We start from the raw sequence: 16,241 nt of genomic DNA, 5'->3' as shown, positions 1-16,241 counted from the left end.
GCCCAGGAGGCAGGGAGAACTTCGCGGGGAGCCCCGAGAGGCCGCGGGATGGCCGAGGGGCCGGGCGGCGGAGGGACCCGCGGGGACGGGCCCGCCGGGGGCCGAGCGGCCGCGGAGGAGGTGGTGCGGAGACGCTGCCGGCGCGGGGAGGAGGCCGCGGCCCCGCAGCCCTGGCCGGAGGGGTCCCGGGGCCTGCCCGCTGGGCCGACGGTGGAGGAGCGTTTCCATCAGATGCATCTACGCAAGCAGGTGTCTTACAGGTAAGGAGGCTGGGGATGCCGGTGAGGGCGGCGCTGGGGACCACCTGCTGTCTTATCCTACCCTCAACAAGCGGTCACCGAGTGTCCACTGGTGGCCTGGCAGCTTCCAGGACCCCCCTTCTCGAGATGACCCCTGAAAGCCAATTCCATACCCAGCACCTGCTGTGTCCCAGACACTGCCCTGAGCTCCCAAGAGAGACAGGAGACAAAGTCTGTGTCCTCTATCTGCTGGGGGGACCCACGACACCCCCACCCCCATCATCTTCTGGGTGAGAAGAGGGAGTCCCTACTCATCAACAGACCTTACCTAAGCTGTCCGCTTGGCAGCCTGGGCTAAGCTTGCCCAAGTGAGAGGTGTGTCCCCTGCCAGTCCGGCTGACAGCCTGCTGCTGAGACCTGGGAAGGGAGTCCCTGCTGGCCCCCTGCCACACCAGCCTCTGGCAGTGCCCATGGAGACAGACAACCCCATCTCCATAGCTGCTGCTTCCAGTCCTCTCCCCCTGGCCCTGCTGTCCTAGCGGGAAGCCAATTGGACAGGGCCCTAGAGGCCACTTTGATGACCTAGGCTAGGTATGTGAGGGAGGGGTCCCCTTGGGACAAGGGTGGGTAGGTTGCCCCTACAGTAGGTGTCTTAGGTACACCCCAGTGCAGAGTTCACCTTACTCCTCATCTCAGACCACAGCCCCAACTTGAATGTGCTGTCCCTACCAGGTCCCTGCCCCTAAGTGACCTCCCTTCCGAGGACCAGCAGGGACAGTGGGGCATCTGCAGTCCTTGACGCCATGGGGCTGATTGGAGAGGACACATCTCCTACCTGTCCACAGCCCCAGAGGCTTGCTGAGTGTCTGAGGCTGCCCTGGCCTTTCAGGGGCTTCTGGGAAGATGTTTGATAAAAACCCACCCAGTCCTGGGTGCTTACAGGGGATCAGTACTCGCCTGGCTGTGAGGTCCCTGCCACTGGGTGGGGGTGGATGGGAGAGAAGGGGAAGGGGCTGCCCACCTTCATCAAGTGAGATGCACAGAATGAATGGGAAGAGGGTTCACCCCCACGCCCTCCAACCCCTTCACCCTGAGTGATACTGTGCCTGGCTCCATTGCCAGCTTCTCCCAGAACCCCCAGCTATGAGGAGGGCATCCTCTGTCTGTCCCTGCCTTTGGGCTACAGATGGAAGAGCCTCCGAAAGTTCCACGGGCACCTGGACTGGGGGCAGTGCAGAAGGGCTGGCTGGGCGTGGGACAGAGAACATAGAAACACAACACGTCCGACCAAGAGTCAGGAGGCCTGCTTGCCTTCTTGCGTTTGCTGCGTGTCCTTGAGTTAAATAATACGTCTCTCCGGGCCTCCGTTCTCCACCTGTAATGTGAGGGATGCCTCCCAAGGTTGTCCTTGGCTGTGAGCCAAGGACAAGCAGCATCTGGAGCTGGCAGGAAGGCAGGGTGGGGTAGAGGTTTGGAGAGTAGGGAGCAGAGAATAATGGGGGGGCCAAAATGAAGGGTGCTGTGTGCATACACACACACACACTCATACAGATGGCCACCACAATAAAAACAAACCCACTGCCATCAAGCCAATTCCGACTCTTACCATCCTATAAGACAGAGTAGAACTGCCCCTTGGGGTTTCCAAGGGTGTCAATCTTTTTTTTTTTTTTTTAACATTTTATTAGGGGCTCATACAGCTGTTATCCCAGTCCATACACACATCAATTGTGTAAAGCGCATTTGTACATCGTTTCTCAAAACATTTTCTCTCCACTTAAACCCCCGACATTAGGTCCTCATTTTTCCCCTCCCTCCCCGCTCCCCGCTCCCGCATGAGCCCTTGATAGTTTATAAATGGGTATTTTGTCATATCTTGCTCTGTCCGACGTCTCCCTTCATCCACTTTTCGGTTGTCTGTCCCCCAGGGAGGAGGTCACACACAGTTCCCTGTAATCGGTTCCCTCTTTCCTACCCATTGTCCTTTTACCCTCCCTGTTTTGCCACTCACACCACAGGTCCTATAGGGCTCATCCGTCCTGGATTCCCTGTATTTTCAGTTCCTATCTGTACCAGTGTACCAAGGGTGTCAATCTTGATGGAGCAAAAAGCCTCCTCTTTCTCCTGTGGAGCAGCTGGTGAGTTAGCAAGCTCACTCCTAATGCCACTGCACTGCTGGGGTTCTCAGGTCTCCCACAAACACGTCCCTGCACATGCACACCGAGGCCAGGCCTGGGGGTGCTCCAGGCTGGTCTCCACTGCCTCGTTTTCAGCCTCTGGCTAACAAGGACCCAAGGTAACCAAGCTGCAAAAGGAACAGGGAGACCCCTGGGTCACCTGTGTGAGGGTTGCGGAGAACCCCCCCCCCCAAGGGTGCCCTCCGGATGTCACACCTGGACAGGTCAGACAAGGTCCCTTCTCACAGCTCAGGCTCAGTCCAGAGCCTGGCCTTCGGCCCAGAGTTGAACAGGGCATCAAGCAAGGGGACACCCCAGGTAGAGGCCCTGGAGACCTCCCAGACCTCCCCAGGGAACAGGAGCCCCAGGGGCCCAATGAGACTGGCTGCATTTTCTGGCTCAGGCCTCCGGGTGGCATAGCTGCCATCTGGAGTCGCCACTCTAACTTGGACTGGCCACCCAGCCCGCTGGCAGGCACTCGGGCCCACCACGGCCCTTTTTGCATCCTCCACCCACCACCACTCCTTGCCATCCTGCTGTGCGGGGTTGCTAAGAAAAGCAGTTGAAAGCCCTTCACAGAGAGAAAAGGCTTTCAGACAGAAACGTGGAGGCACAAAAACCCGAGGGCGAGGGATGGAAGTGTAATTGGAACAGAGGCGGGCTGCCTCTGAGTAAGTAACGACAGGGGCTTTCGGCAGGACGGTGGTCACTTGTAGGGATGCGGGGGCTTCTGAGAAGTGGGTTCCTCTCATCACCACCACCCCCACACACTGGTGTGGGCCAGAGGCCACCTAGTAGCAGCTTTAGGTGGGCAGGTCTGTGCCTGGCACAGGCCCCGATGGGGGGGAACGGTGGGAAGTGGGCAAGCAAGAGAAGAACTTGAGTGAGGACCCATTGGTTTAAAGGGGACCTGGTGTCTAACCGCTAGATCCCGGCGCGTAAAAGCTTGTGTTCAACTGTTGCCATAAAGAGGAAGGAACTCTGGTGGCTGGTGGCGCCATTGGGTGAGCGGTGGGCTGCTAACTGTGTGTGAGATAGGCGGTTCAAACCCACCAATGGCTCCCTGGGAGAAAGATGAGACCATCGGCTGCCACAGAGAAAGCCCCGTACAGTGTCGCGACGAGTCAGAGCGGACTTGATGGAAGTGGGTTTGGGTTTTTTTTGTTTTTCAGTTAACTTAAAGGTTGGCAGTTCAAACCCACCAGCCACTCCCCACCCCCAGCAATGCTGCAGAAGAAAAGCCTTCTGTAAAGATGGCCCAGAAGACAGCCCCCCCACCCCCACCCAGGAGCTTCTCTGTGCTGTCACTCCTGGGGTGTTCCCGAGTCAGAATCGGCTCAGGCCACTGGGTCTGGCTTTTGGTTTCCAGTATGTTGATGGACGGATAGATGGATGTTGGGGAGGTATAAAGGGAGTGGTCCAACATCTTGAGGAGACAGTTCCCACATGGGAAAACCGGAGGGGTGTGCAGGATGCTGGACTGGGCGTGAGAGGACCGACGAGCCGCCTGGGAGATGCAGCCGTGTGTACTCTACAGCTCCGCCAGGTCTCCTAGGCCATTGTAAGGGCCACCGGACTTGGAACTCACTGGTCTCACCTGTGAAGAAGGCTCAGAGGAGCATGAGAAGACCTTGGGGGGTGGGTGGGGGGTGCAGGGCAGGCAGGCAGGGGCTTCCCAGTCCCAGGTGCTCTCACAGGAGGGGCAGCACCTCTTTCTGGTGGCCGTGGCATCTGCCAAGACAGAGCTCTGGGCCTGTCCCAGATTTGTGGACTGGTCAGTCAAGCGCAACATTGGAAAGAGAAAAGTCAGGGGGCTGTGGCAAATAGCTCGCCTTATTTTTATTTTATTTGTTTTAATAGCGAGCTTCATTATGCTCTCGGGGCCCAGAGACAGGGAGGTATGGCTCACCATGATGCAGGGCCCCTGGGGGCAGCACTCAGGGACAAAGTCAGGAGAAATCGCAGATGAAACTCCATATGTGTGGCCAGTAGGTGGGCTTCCTGGGGGTGGGGGTGGGGGCAAGGTTTTGGACAGTTCCAAAGGCTGGCAGGCAGGAGGGCTGCCCCAATTGCTGGGATTAGGATGGAGACCCAGTGGCTCAGGAGCTGGAGCACCTGGTTTCGGGAATGGTTTGGTTTGGGGGAATGCAATGGCTTATAGCCAGCTGCTCAGGAAGGGGAAGGGACCAGCCTCAGGCCAGGCCCTCAGAACTATGGTGATGAAGAGAATGACATTGCTTTGGGGCTGGGGGGGTGGGGACAGGTGGGGGGGGGGAAGACTTCCTGTAAAGGCCAGGTGATGCTGCGAGCTTAGGCCTGGCGGTTCTGGGGAGCTCCGTGGCCCTGCTCAGCTCCACTTGGTCCTCTGGTTAGTTGTCAACAGGTTGGTTCCCACCGTGGCGGCCCCCAAGTGTGCAATACAGAGCAGAACTGCCCCCCACCGGACTTTCCAGGACAGCGCCCTTTGCATTACTTGCGTGGTTCTTTTCTTTCCTTCAGGAGCCCTGGTGGGCTGCTGATTGCAAGGGCAGCAGTTCAAAACCACCAGCCACTCCTTGGGAGCAAGGCAAGGTTTTCTCCTCCCGGAAAGAGCTACAGGCTCAGAAACCCACAGGGGCAGTTCTACCCTGCCCTCTAGTGTCGCTCCGGGTCAGCATCAACTGATGGCAGTGAGGTTTTTTGGTTTTTATCATGATTGGAGTGAAATGTACAGAACAAACTGGTTTTCTGTTTGGCATCGATTCCATGGTTTTTCCTTTCCTTCTTTTTATCATGATTGGAGGGCAGTTTACAGAGCAAACAGGTTTTCCATTCAACAATCCATACACAGTTTGTTTCCTGACATTGATTGCAGCCCTCCAGAGGTCACAGCGCCCTTCCTGCTTTCTCCACGGTTTACTGTTTCCATCTGCGTCTCTCCTGTCCATTTCTGCCATCTGAGAGGAGCCCCGGGCAGACACTGCCCTGTAGAGGTCACTCAGCCCTGGAAGGTGTGTGTGTTAGTCTGGGTACTTTAGAGAAACCAATCCGCAGAAACTCATGTATAAGAGAGAGTTTTATATAAAGCTTAAGTGCACATCAAGAAAACATCCCAACCCAGTGCTGCCCAAACCCACAAGTCCAACATTAACCCATATGTCCAACACCAGTCCACAAAGGCCTCCTCCATCTCACAAAACACACACAATGATGAGGAAAGCCGAATCAGGGAGTGTGCAAGCATCCCAGCTCTGGCAGGGATCTCCACAGGGCTGCTCCAGCACCCAGGGCTGCATCGGGGCAGGTCCATGTGGCTTCTTCTTAGGGATGTCTTGCAGGATGAAGTCAGCCTTGCCAGCTGAAGCAGGGAAGTGGCTAAGGTAGCTGCACCCTGGTCTGACAATCACAAAGCAAGAGACCCGAGAACTCGTGAGGCGAGGCTCACTGAGCCATTTATCTCTCTGCCCTTCATTTAGCCCCACATAAACAATCAGGTTGGCATAATAAACTTTAACTATCTCAGCGTGTGTGTACCTCACCACCACCGAAACAAGCTCACTGCCATCGAGTCAATGCTGACTCCTCTCAACCTTCTAGGACAGGGTAGAACTGGCCCTGTGGGTTTCCAAGACTGTCCGTGTGTAAGGGAATAGCAAGCCTCATCTTTGTTCCACAAAGGTGACAAAATTGGGCTATCTGCTCCCAAAAAGATTTACAGCCTTAGAAACCCTATATAAGGTTGTATGAGTCAGAAAGAATTGGATAGCAGTGGTTTTGTTGTTGTTGTTTTGATTCTAATAACACTTTATTTATAGAGACTGAACTTCAAATTTCCTACTTGTAGGAAATTTGTAAGGAAACATTATTCTTTTTATCGGCCACCACCCCCCAACCATTTAAAAGTGTAAAAACCGTGCTAGTGCACAGGCCATACAAAGCCAGGCAGTAGGCTGCATGTGGGCACGGGCCTTGCTTTGCCAGTCCCTGCCCTAGTGCATGGAAACAACAGCTGGAAGTGGGCATTAGGAGCCAGCCTGGGCACTGGGAAAAGTGGCACATACAGTCTGTTAAGAGAGGCAGTCTGAGGTACAAGCCAACAGGTCAGCCAGAGAGGCCTGGGTTCAAATTCATCTCTGCTCCTTCCTAGCTGACTTCCACTTCTGCGGAACATGAAAACAATGTTATCTACACGAGAGGAGGGCTGGGAAGGCTGAAAAAGATCAGAGACGTAAAGCCCCTATGCAACCAAAAGCCAAGTGTTGATCCTGCCGGGTGGCAGTGAGCCCTGAGTGCCAGAGTAGACCTGCGCTCCAGAGGGTGGACAGTGCCTGGTTGATCAGAAGCAAAGAGCCAGATCTTTCTCCTAAGGTGCCTCTGGGCAGACTCCGACCTCTATTCTTTCAGGGGACCACTGAGTGTGTTAACTCTTTGAGCCCCAGCCAGGGACTGATAACCCATTAAGCCAGATGCTCTGTTCTGGATCCGGGCTCACGGCCACCCTGCACCCCGTAGTTTTTATGCCTGTGACCTTTTGGAAGCAGATTGCCTGATTTTTCTTCCGCGGCATCTCTCTCTCTCTCTCTCATTTCTCATTGTCATAGAGTTGATGCCAACTCATTATGACCCTAGAAGACAGGGTAGAACTGCCCCTGTGGGCAGTGACCCTTGGCAGGAGTAGAGGGCCCCATGGAGTGGCTGGTGGTGTCAAAATGCTGACCTTTCGAATCACAGCCCAATTCTTTACCACTAACACTAAGTCTTTGGGCTCGTAACTAGCCATGTTCAGTCTCTATTTCTGCCCCCCCCCCCCCCCCCCCCCCGCCCATGCACAGAGGGAAGGAGACTCAGGGGTTGGGTGGTCCCGGAAGGTCTGTGGGAGGCCGGCCCTGAAGGATGGGGGTGGATTGGCAGGACCTTGGAGTGACGGCGTTTTTGAACATCCCAGAAACCAAATCCGTCCTCATGGAGCTGATCCCCACTCCAAGTCACCCTGCTGGACAGAGCAGACCTGCTCCTGTGGGCTCCCAAGACGGGACGTCTGTACAGGTGCAGAGCTGCATGGGGGCTAGACGCAGGGGCTGAGCATCTGTGCAGGTCCCAGCCTGCAGCCCTCCTCCTGTCTCTCTGCCCCCACAGGGCTGGCAGGGAGCAACTGGCAGGGGAGGGTGCCCCCTGCTGCGGGCACTCAGTGGTGGCAGCGGATCCACAGCTCCTCGAGGGAGGGGCGCCTGATCCAACTCGCCCTGCTGCTATTTACCCGAAGCTAAAAATAATCCTAGAGTGACAGGGAGATGGGGCCGATTTGTAATTTAAATAGCAACGGGATAAAACAAGGAGCTGCAAGAGATCACATTCTGTCCTGAATTAAAAATGCAGGAGCCGGGGGCAGAGAGCTGAGCCGGAGCAGGGGGAGGGGGGCCTGCTGCCAGAGGGAACCGGAAACGGGGGTCCATCCTTTTCCCTTCTTTTGGGAAGGGCTAGGCTCAGTCCGGAACTCCTCCCAACCTCTCCTCCCACCCCGCACCCCCCACCCCTTGGGACCTGTGGTTCTTGCTGACAAGTGAGTCAGCAGGCCAGTGCCCAGAGGTCGGGCCAGGCCTGGCCCGGGCCAGAGGTTGGGGCCCCGAGTCCCAGAGAGAGTGCCTTCTCCAGCCCCATTTTGGCACGCGGGGCTTGGGACAGGGCCACAGCAGCTCCGCCACAAGGGAGACACAGCCGCTGGGGCCATTTAAATAAGTTCTGCCTGGTGGGCTACTCCTATTGTGACCCTCAGGCCAGGCTGCACGAAGCCTAGTGGGGAGTCTCCTGTTCACCGCAGTTGGGTGTGTTCTCAGAGGGCCCCGGAGGGGCCCCATGGACCAGATGTTTGCACCAGGTGGGACACCTCTCTCCCGGTAAACACAAGGCGGCCGGCCTGAGGCTGAGCGGTGTCCTCAGCTTGCCAAGGCCCAGAAAGTGAGCAGGCATGCTGCACAAGCAGGGCCTCAAAGACCACTAGGCAGCCCCCTCCTCACCCCATTCTAAAAAACCTTACTGTATTTCCCTCTATAGAGAGACACTGACATCTCTTATCTGTCCACTCTGGCAAACTCAGCTAATGCCCACTATGACTGGCAGGAGCCATGGCCGAGCCAGGGTTAAAGCGTTGGGCTACCCATAGCAAAGTCGATGCTTCCGACCCACCAGAGAAAAACCTGAGAGAGACCAGTTCCTGGGAGGACTGCAGCCAGGACACCTCCCTGGGCTCAGTTCTCTGACACACCTGGCAGTGGGCGTTCAGCAGAGTCTCAGAGACGTTGAGCCACCTGCCCAAGATCACACAGCCAGTACCTGGTTGAGCCAAGACTCGGCCTCGGGTCTCTTTCTCTCTCAGTCAGGCCTGCCCTCACAGAGCCGCACTCTGGGCTCCGTGTGCGTGCACACACACATCCTGGGGGCGGCAGGGAGCAGAGTGGGATGAGGAAGCTAAACATGACTGCAACCAGGGTTTGTGAGCCAGCAGATGGGTGGGGGGAAGGGAGGAGGGAAGCGGGAGGGCAGGGGGCCGGCTCAGGCTGAGTGGGGCACTGCCTGCTGCTCCTCTGGGGAGACCTCCCGTACTCTAGGTAAAGGGGGAGCCCTCAGGCTCCTGCCACCTCCAGCCTGGAGACCTGAGAGGTGCCAAAGGGCATCTTCCAAGAAAAACTCAGGTTTGAGGGCCCATCTGAGCTCCCACTCCATCTTGCCCCAGTGGGAAAGGCTCCCCGGCCCCTCCTGCAGGGTCCCTCCTGTCCATGCCTTTAAGGAGGCCGCCCAGAAAGAGCCTAATCAAATTTCCATCTGTCACCAGCCAGCGCACACCTGCAGCCAGGTACAGCGGTGTCCTCAGGCGCGTTGTCGGTGTGTGTGTGTGTGTGTGTGTGTGTGTGTGTGTGTGTGTGTGTGTGTCAGGGGTCTGGCACCTGAACCGGGCCCTGTGATTCCAAGGTGCCACCGGGCTCTGAGTTACTCCCTGTGATCCCTGTCAGTGGCTTCCTGCTCGAGAGACAAGTGGTTTTTTGGTTGTTGTTGTTTTTTTATAAAACTCAAGTGTCTAGAAACAGCTGTTCATAAGGAAGGCAGCCAGGTTGCCTCCTCTGCTCTGCTTCCTTAGACACCTCCGTGTGTGCTACCTGAAGTCTCCGAGCAGCACAAAGGGCTAAGATGAAAGGCTGGCAGTTCAAGCCCACTCAGAGGCACCCAGGAAGAGAGGCCTGGTGATCTGCTTCCACAAGGCCACAGGCTCAAAGACCCGGTGAAGCAGTCCCGCCCCCTGAGTCAGCGTGGACTCAAGGGAAGCTAACAAACACCGTAACAACAACCAAACGCTCTGCCAGGAGTCCCTGACTCATAGCGACCTTCACAGGCTGCGGTAGAACTGTCCCCGTGCGTTCCCAGAGACTGTCTCTTTATGGGAGTAGAAAGCCCCGTGTGCTTCCCAAGAACAGTTGGTGGTTTCGAACTGCTGACCTTGTGATTAGTAGCCCAGCCCGTAGCCTCTAAGCCACCAGAAATCCAGCACAACAATATTCTCTGTATCTCCACTCCTGCAGGAGGCGACTGCGTAAAAACTGTGCAGGCACCACTGACCTAGGATCAGCACAGGGTTCAAGACTCTTGTAAGGAGACACGACTAACACACACCTACGACCCAATGATACGGGGCCATTATTGACAGCAGGGAACGCCGATGGCATAGTGAATTAAAGGTTACCATAAAGTCTGCGGTTCAAGCCCACCAGCTGCTCTTGGGGAGAAAGATGAGCCTATCCGCCCCTGTAAAGAATTACAGCCTCAAAAGCCCCACGGAGCAGTTCGACTCTGCCCTAGGGGGTTGCTATGTATTGGAATCGACCCCATGGTTAGGGGTTGTTTACTGTCCGCAGAAATGAGTGTCGGAGATCGCCAGGTGGGAGTTCTGGCTCTGGAAGGGAGTGTAACACTTAGTAGATATTTACAGAATCTGTGTTGCGTGAATGAGTGAAACTCCAGAGCCTCCGGTGGAACAACTGTCAGTGCTGAACATGATCGTGGAGATAGCACTCTCTCCTTTGGGAAAGGAGGGCTCTGGCACGCAGAGAGGTTACGTGATCCACCCAGGGCCACACACTTGGAGCCAATGGAGACTCGGTCTCTGGGGCTCTCTCCCAGACACACCGTGGGCCTGGGCTCAGAGGAGGAAGAAGCTGTCACTTGGTCAAGGGCCAGGGCAGCAGCTTAAGCAGATGGGATGGCAGAGTGAGGGTGGCATAGGGAAGGAAGCGTGACAGAAGAGGGAAGGGGGAAAGTGTCTTGAGCGTCTCCTGTGAGGCTGGCACTGCCCTGGCAAGAAGAAGAGGCGCCGAGGCAGAGGAGACAGCGCCTGCGGAGCCCTGGAGGTCAGGCCAAGGAGGCTGGCGGGGCGGGTTTTGAGAGCAGGGTATGTCCAGGTCGTGAGTCGCTGGCTGCCCTGGTACATTGCTTTTCCCCAGCTCCCGCTCGTTCATCCAGGCCATGCAAAGTAGAACAACTCCCCCTCGGGGGCCTCATCCAAGCTCAGAATAATTGTCTTACCCAGATTCTCTTCCTGTGTGGATCCGGGTGGATTCCAAGGGGTCCCCAGCTCCCCAGTGCGGGCACATGTTGTCCTAGGAACTGCCAAGGGCACCCTCCCAAGCCCCAGACACCTGTCCCTGCCAGCCCTGGCCTCCCCATCGCTCCTGGACAGCAGAGCAGAGATCGAGGGCTTTGAGGAGTGCATGCTGGAGGGGGGTAGGGGCTGCAGTTGGAGCCTCCAGCCTGCCTGGCTTCCCCTCCAGGAGCCGTACTTCCTGCCTTCGGCTGCTCCGGGGCTGCCAGATGCCTCTGATGGAAAACAAGCCCAGCCCGGTTTCCTCTGTTTAACTGACCAAGCTGCTGGGAGAATGCCCTGGAGAGGAGGATAAGGCCCTCCTTCCAGAATTGACCTTGACCTAGCTGGCCGCAGCTGTGGTGGGTCACAGCAAACATCCGTATCCAAAGCCCATGACTGCAGGGAGAGCCACTAGGAAAGAGCATCGGGGGGCATCACCGGCCCCCTCCCCAACTTCAAGCAACAAGAGCATCTTAGTGAAGACCACAGGCCCAGGTTGGATTCTTTACCGCTTAGCAGCTGGGTGACTTTGGACCGGTGGGCTGCCAGGTCCACCTTCTTAGCCCCTCTTAGCCTGGCAGCTCTGCCAACACCTGTTCCTCTCATAGCCACACACCCACTCCACCCACCGCCCAGAGGCACCTTCAACCGGAGGCCCTTTGGCAGGGAGTTGAACTTGGATTTCCCATGGGGAAGGTCAGAATTCTATCACTGAGCAATCGCCCCTCCTCCTCCTCTGTATAAGAGGGGGAAAGGACAGACCCACCTCTAAGGGTTGTTAAAAAAAAGAGGTCAGGGAGCCACTGACTGTCCTCAGTAGGGTTTTTTTTTTGTTTTGAGAATTAATTCTTCATTATTTATAGGCATTCATTTATTAAACAAATATTTATGGGAAGATGTTTTGTTCCAGCCTTGAGGGATACAAAGTGGTTGGGCACAGCACCGGGTCAAGGTTTCCTGAGGAGTGTGACGGTGCCCCGTGCATCCCTGGACCCGAAGCTTCTGTAGCATAAATGTTTATTGAACTGAACTGAGCTGACACTGTCCCTGTCCTCAGAGACTCTCAGCCCTGCTGGAGTCACACAGACTGAGCAGACTCATTGCAGCGCGTGTAAGGGCCAACCGTTTCCCTGTGCAGAGTGAGGGTGTGCCTTACCGTGAATGGACCGGGCCTCCCAAATGGCCTACAAGCCCGTCACCCTCTGGGCCCTGGAGGTCTCTCCAGCTCCCCGTTCTCCGGCCACACTGGCTCTGTTGCGATTTCTCGGACACGACAGGCGACCGCACCTCTTGTTCCTCCCACCTAGACTGCTGTACCCGAGCTTGCGTTCTGGATTCATGCAGGCCTCCTCTCAAACATCCATCGACCCAGAGAGGCTTTCCCCAGTGCCCCTACCCAGTAGCTCCCCCGCCCTCATTCTCTTCTCCTTCATCTCGCCTCCAGTTTCTCTTCACACTGCACATCGAGTCTGTCCACAAGAGCCCTGTTTCTCTGCTCGGCGCTGATACCACCGCTGACACCACCGTATCTGGTGCACGGAAAACCCGTTGAGTGAATTCATTTGTAAACCCCTTCCCCTCTCTGAATCCAGGACGGATGAGCCCTATAGGACCAGTGGTGTGAGTGGTAAAACAGGGAGGGTAAAGGGAGAATGGGTAGGAAAGAGGGAACCGATTACATGGAACTGTGTGTGACCTCCTCCCTGGGGGACAGACAACCGAAAAGTGGATGAAGGGAGACGTCGGACTGGGCAAGATATGACAAAATACCCATTTATAAACTATCAAGGGCTCATGCGGGAGGGGGGAGCAGGGAGGGAGGGGAAAAATGAGGACCTAATGTCGGGGGTTTAAATGGAGAGAAAATGTTTTGAGAAACGATGTACAAATGCGCTTTACACAATTGATGTGTGTATGGATTGGGATAACAGTTCTATGAGACCCTAATAAAATGTTAAAAAAGAAAGAAAACAAAAAACAAAAAAACCCCTTCCCCTCTCATCGAATCTGCGTGCAACTCAGTGGTTACAGTTGCCTCCTCCCATTTTACAGACGAGGAAATGGAGGCTCCGAAACAGGGATCTTCGTTCCATCTCTCTCTAGCCTACCTGACCCTAAGGGGCAGTTCTACTCTGCCACACGGGGTCGCTCTCAGTGGGAACATCGACTCGATAGCGCCCGGCATCATTCTGAACAGGAGTGTAGGGCACTCGGAGAGGTTTATGGCCTGGTCTGGGTAAACAGACAAAAATAAATAAATGCAAGGCATGCACCGGCGCCTCTGGCTCCATCCACCTTGCTCATCTCACGGCACCCCTGTCCTCTGTAAGAAGCAGCCCTGGTGGCACCGTGGGCTGAGCGTTGGGCTGCTAACGGCAGGTGGGTGGTTCATGCTCACCAGCCGCTCTTGGGGAGCAAGACGAGGCTGGCTGTCCATTTCCGTAAGGATTCTGTCTTGGGATCCCTACAGGAAGCCCTGTGAGTCAGAATGGACTGGACAGAGGTGAGCTGGCTTTTTCTTTTCATTGTCCCACCTGCCTGACCCTGTGTCGTGCCTGCAGCGTCGGAATGGACAGGCACGGAAAGCTGTGCCCGGGCTGGACACCCCCAGCCCGTCTGCCTACCCAGGGGTTGTGATAAAGTGGGAGACCTCCTCAGAGCCAGACTGGGCGGCGGTGCTGCTTCGAGCCCAGGCAGGTCTGCTGGTGGCCTGGCAGCCTCCGGCTTTGTGGGCTGTGTGTCTCTTGCTGCTGGGCCGGGCTTGTCCCCACCTGCCCCTCGCCCTCCCAGGGCGGCTCCTCAGCCCAGCTGCCTCCTGCCCCCGCCAGCGGAAGGCGCCTGCAAGGCCTGTGGCCCTCCACTCGTTGGCCAGTCGGCCTCTCGCAGGGCCCCCGGTCAGGAAGTGCCGAAAGAGGAAGAGAATCGCTGGGCAGGATGAGCGCACTGGGGGCCGGCCTCAGTGCCCGGGGAGGCTGCGATGCAGCCACAGCGCTGGGCCCTGCGGAGACGCTGGGCACTGGAGACTGGGAGCAGCCCGGGGCACTGAGGCAGATGTGGCGCTACCGCTCCTGGGACGTGCCACAGATCCCGGCAGAGGCCCCTCAGACACAGTAGGTGCTCGGGATGGCCAGGCAAAGGCACAGGGACCTCCAGCCTTCTGCCAGCCTTTCATCTGGGGTGGAGTAAGCCGCCTGCTGCTGGCAGCTCAGGGGGGCACCAGGAGGGCTAAACAAGGCAAGGAAGTGGCTCCAGGACCCAAGAAGGGCACTTCAGTGTCTGATGGTTAGGAAGGTTGGTGAAGGAGGCCAGAGCTGGAAGGAGGCTGAGTGGAGGGGGCTCACGGCTGGGGTGTTTGGCAAGAAGAGGAGTCCCCACTGGACTTGAGGGTCTCTGACCAGCTGCAAGGACTTGGACAAACTCTAAGGGGTCCCTTCCCCCAGGGCTGCTGTGAAACTCCCCCACCTGACTCTTGAGCTCCCCCGTGGCCAGTGTTGGATACTCTTGGGGACCTCAGCCCCTCCTCTTGGCCAACCTGGTACCGGCTGCTGGCTGGAAGGCTGGTCCCACCCCCTTGGTGACACCTTCCCCGGAGCTGGAAGGAACTTTGAGGGGGGCTGGCAGAAGGTTCCTCTGGGTGCTAGCTGTTCCTCAACTACTTTTGAGGCCTGCCTATCCGCAGGTCATGGCCTCCTGCACTGACCACCCGTGGCTGGCAGAGGCTGAAAAAGAAGCTGCCAGACCACGGAGGACAGGGTGAAAGTAAAGGTGGCGCAGGATGTGGCTTTGCTGAGAGGGACATAAACAGAAACCTATGGGCAGCTTCTGTGGGCATCGGGGTGGCAGAGTTTGGGGAGTGGAGATGGCAGAGTAGGGAAGGGGGAAACCAGCGGCTGGCGCTCCTCTTGTTAGCCCTGAAGGAGCCTTCGGGCCAAGGGAGCTCCTGACCCCCACGCCGGTGAGAGCCGGTGAGAGAAGGCTCTGGTTCCCAGTGCTTTCTCAAGTTCGAAGGGACACTACCTGCTGCCTCTGGGCGTGCGCCGGTGTGTGCACGGGTTGTGTTTCCGTGTGTTTCCGTGTGTGTGTGTGTGTGTGTGTGTGTGTGTGTGTGTGTGTGTAGATGGGATGTACTAACGTGTAACACTTGTCCTGGTGGGTATTTGTGTGTGTGTGTGTGTGTGTAGATGGGATGTACCAACATGTAACACTTGTCCTGGTGGGTATTTGTGTGTGTGTGTGTGTGTTTGGGTTAAGTGCATAATTACTAGCCAAAATGTTTGCAGTTCCACCTTATGCCTCAGGAGACAGGCCCCCCACGATGTGCTTCTGAAAGCCCATGGCCTCCACACCGATGGGGTCCAGCCCCCTCCGACAGACTGACGGATGGCAGCTGACAGCAATCACAGCACCACACTCTAGGTTTGTGAATGGGCGTGCAGTTAGATGTTAGCCGAACTGCTAGCCTCCAGTTCAGTGATTCAAACCCACTATGCCCTGCTCGGGCAAAAGAGAAGGCTGTGCGTTCTGGTCAAGATTGACAGCCTGGGAACTCCTTCAGACCGTCCCCGTGTATCAGAATGGACTGGGCGGCTGTGGGGTCGGTTGTTAGGCGGTGCGATTTCTGTCCTGTGTCAATGCACCCCCGAGTGTGTCGGTGGCTTGGAGGCAACTCATGGATGCGGAAGAGACACGATAGGATGTTGTGTTGGGAAGTGGTGTGAGGAGCAAGCAGAGGCTGACTCATAGAGAGGCTACAGGCCTTCGTTATGAATTTGAGTGATCAGATCCTCTTTAGTGGCGTGGATGGGCATTGGATGACCTTGTTCCCAACAGGTTTCTGAGTGTGAGAGGCTGGGGCGGAACGTGTTTGAGATAACAGGTGAGCATGATGGGGTGAGAGGCGTGTGTGTTCTGTGTATTCGCGGGGGAGTTGGGGCACTGCGGGTGGGATTTATGAGAGCCATGGGGCTAAGGGCGGAGATTGTGTGCGCTTGCCAGTAGGCAGAGGGTACATGGGAGAGGAGATATACTGTGGGTGTGGGAGGGGAGGGAGGGGAGCGGGGCACAGCCGCCCCCGCGGGGGTACATTTGTAAGGATGTCGGTTTGGAACGGGACGGCTAAAGGGAGGGGTTGGCGGCGGGTGTCTAGGTGCGCGGCGCGCGTGCAGGCGGCTCCGGCCCGAGCGAGACCAGTTGCCGGGCTGGGGAGGCGGAGTCTCG

General features: G+C 56.7%; 1 protein-coding gene across 4 annotated transcripts in view; it reads left to right on the top strand.

Moving 5' to 3' along the window:
* Window positions 1–22: 22 nt before the first annotated feature.
* The window catches only part of DGKZ (diacylglycerol kinase zeta), a 45,184-nt gene continuing 28,965 nt past the window's right edge, over window positions 23–16,241 (top strand). For 2 of the 4 annotated variants that reach the window (XM_004708328.2, XM_045291098.1), the window contains exon 1: window positions 23–260. In XM_004708328.2, the coding sequence (XP_004708385.1) occupies window positions 49–260 (212 nt within the window). In that variant the 5' untranslated portion in view covers window positions 23–48. Of the gene's footprint in view, window positions 261–13,958; window positions 14,135–15,371; window positions 15,441–16,241 lie in introns of those variants that run through there. The other 2 variants (XM_004708329.2, XM_045291099.1) reach the window with 2 other exon arrangements.

Source organism: Echinops telfairi, unplaced genomic scaffold, assembly GCF_000313985.2.
Source record: "Echinops telfairi isolate 266 unplaced genomic scaffold, ASM31398v2 ScPeMD7_60;HRSCAF=208, whole genome shotgun sequence".
In the NCBI taxonomy this organism is placed as follows: Eukaryota; Metazoa; Chordata; class Mammalia; order Afrosoricida; family Tenrecidae; genus Echinops; species Echinops telfairi.
This window is presented reverse-complemented; position numbering and strand designations above follow the sequence as displayed.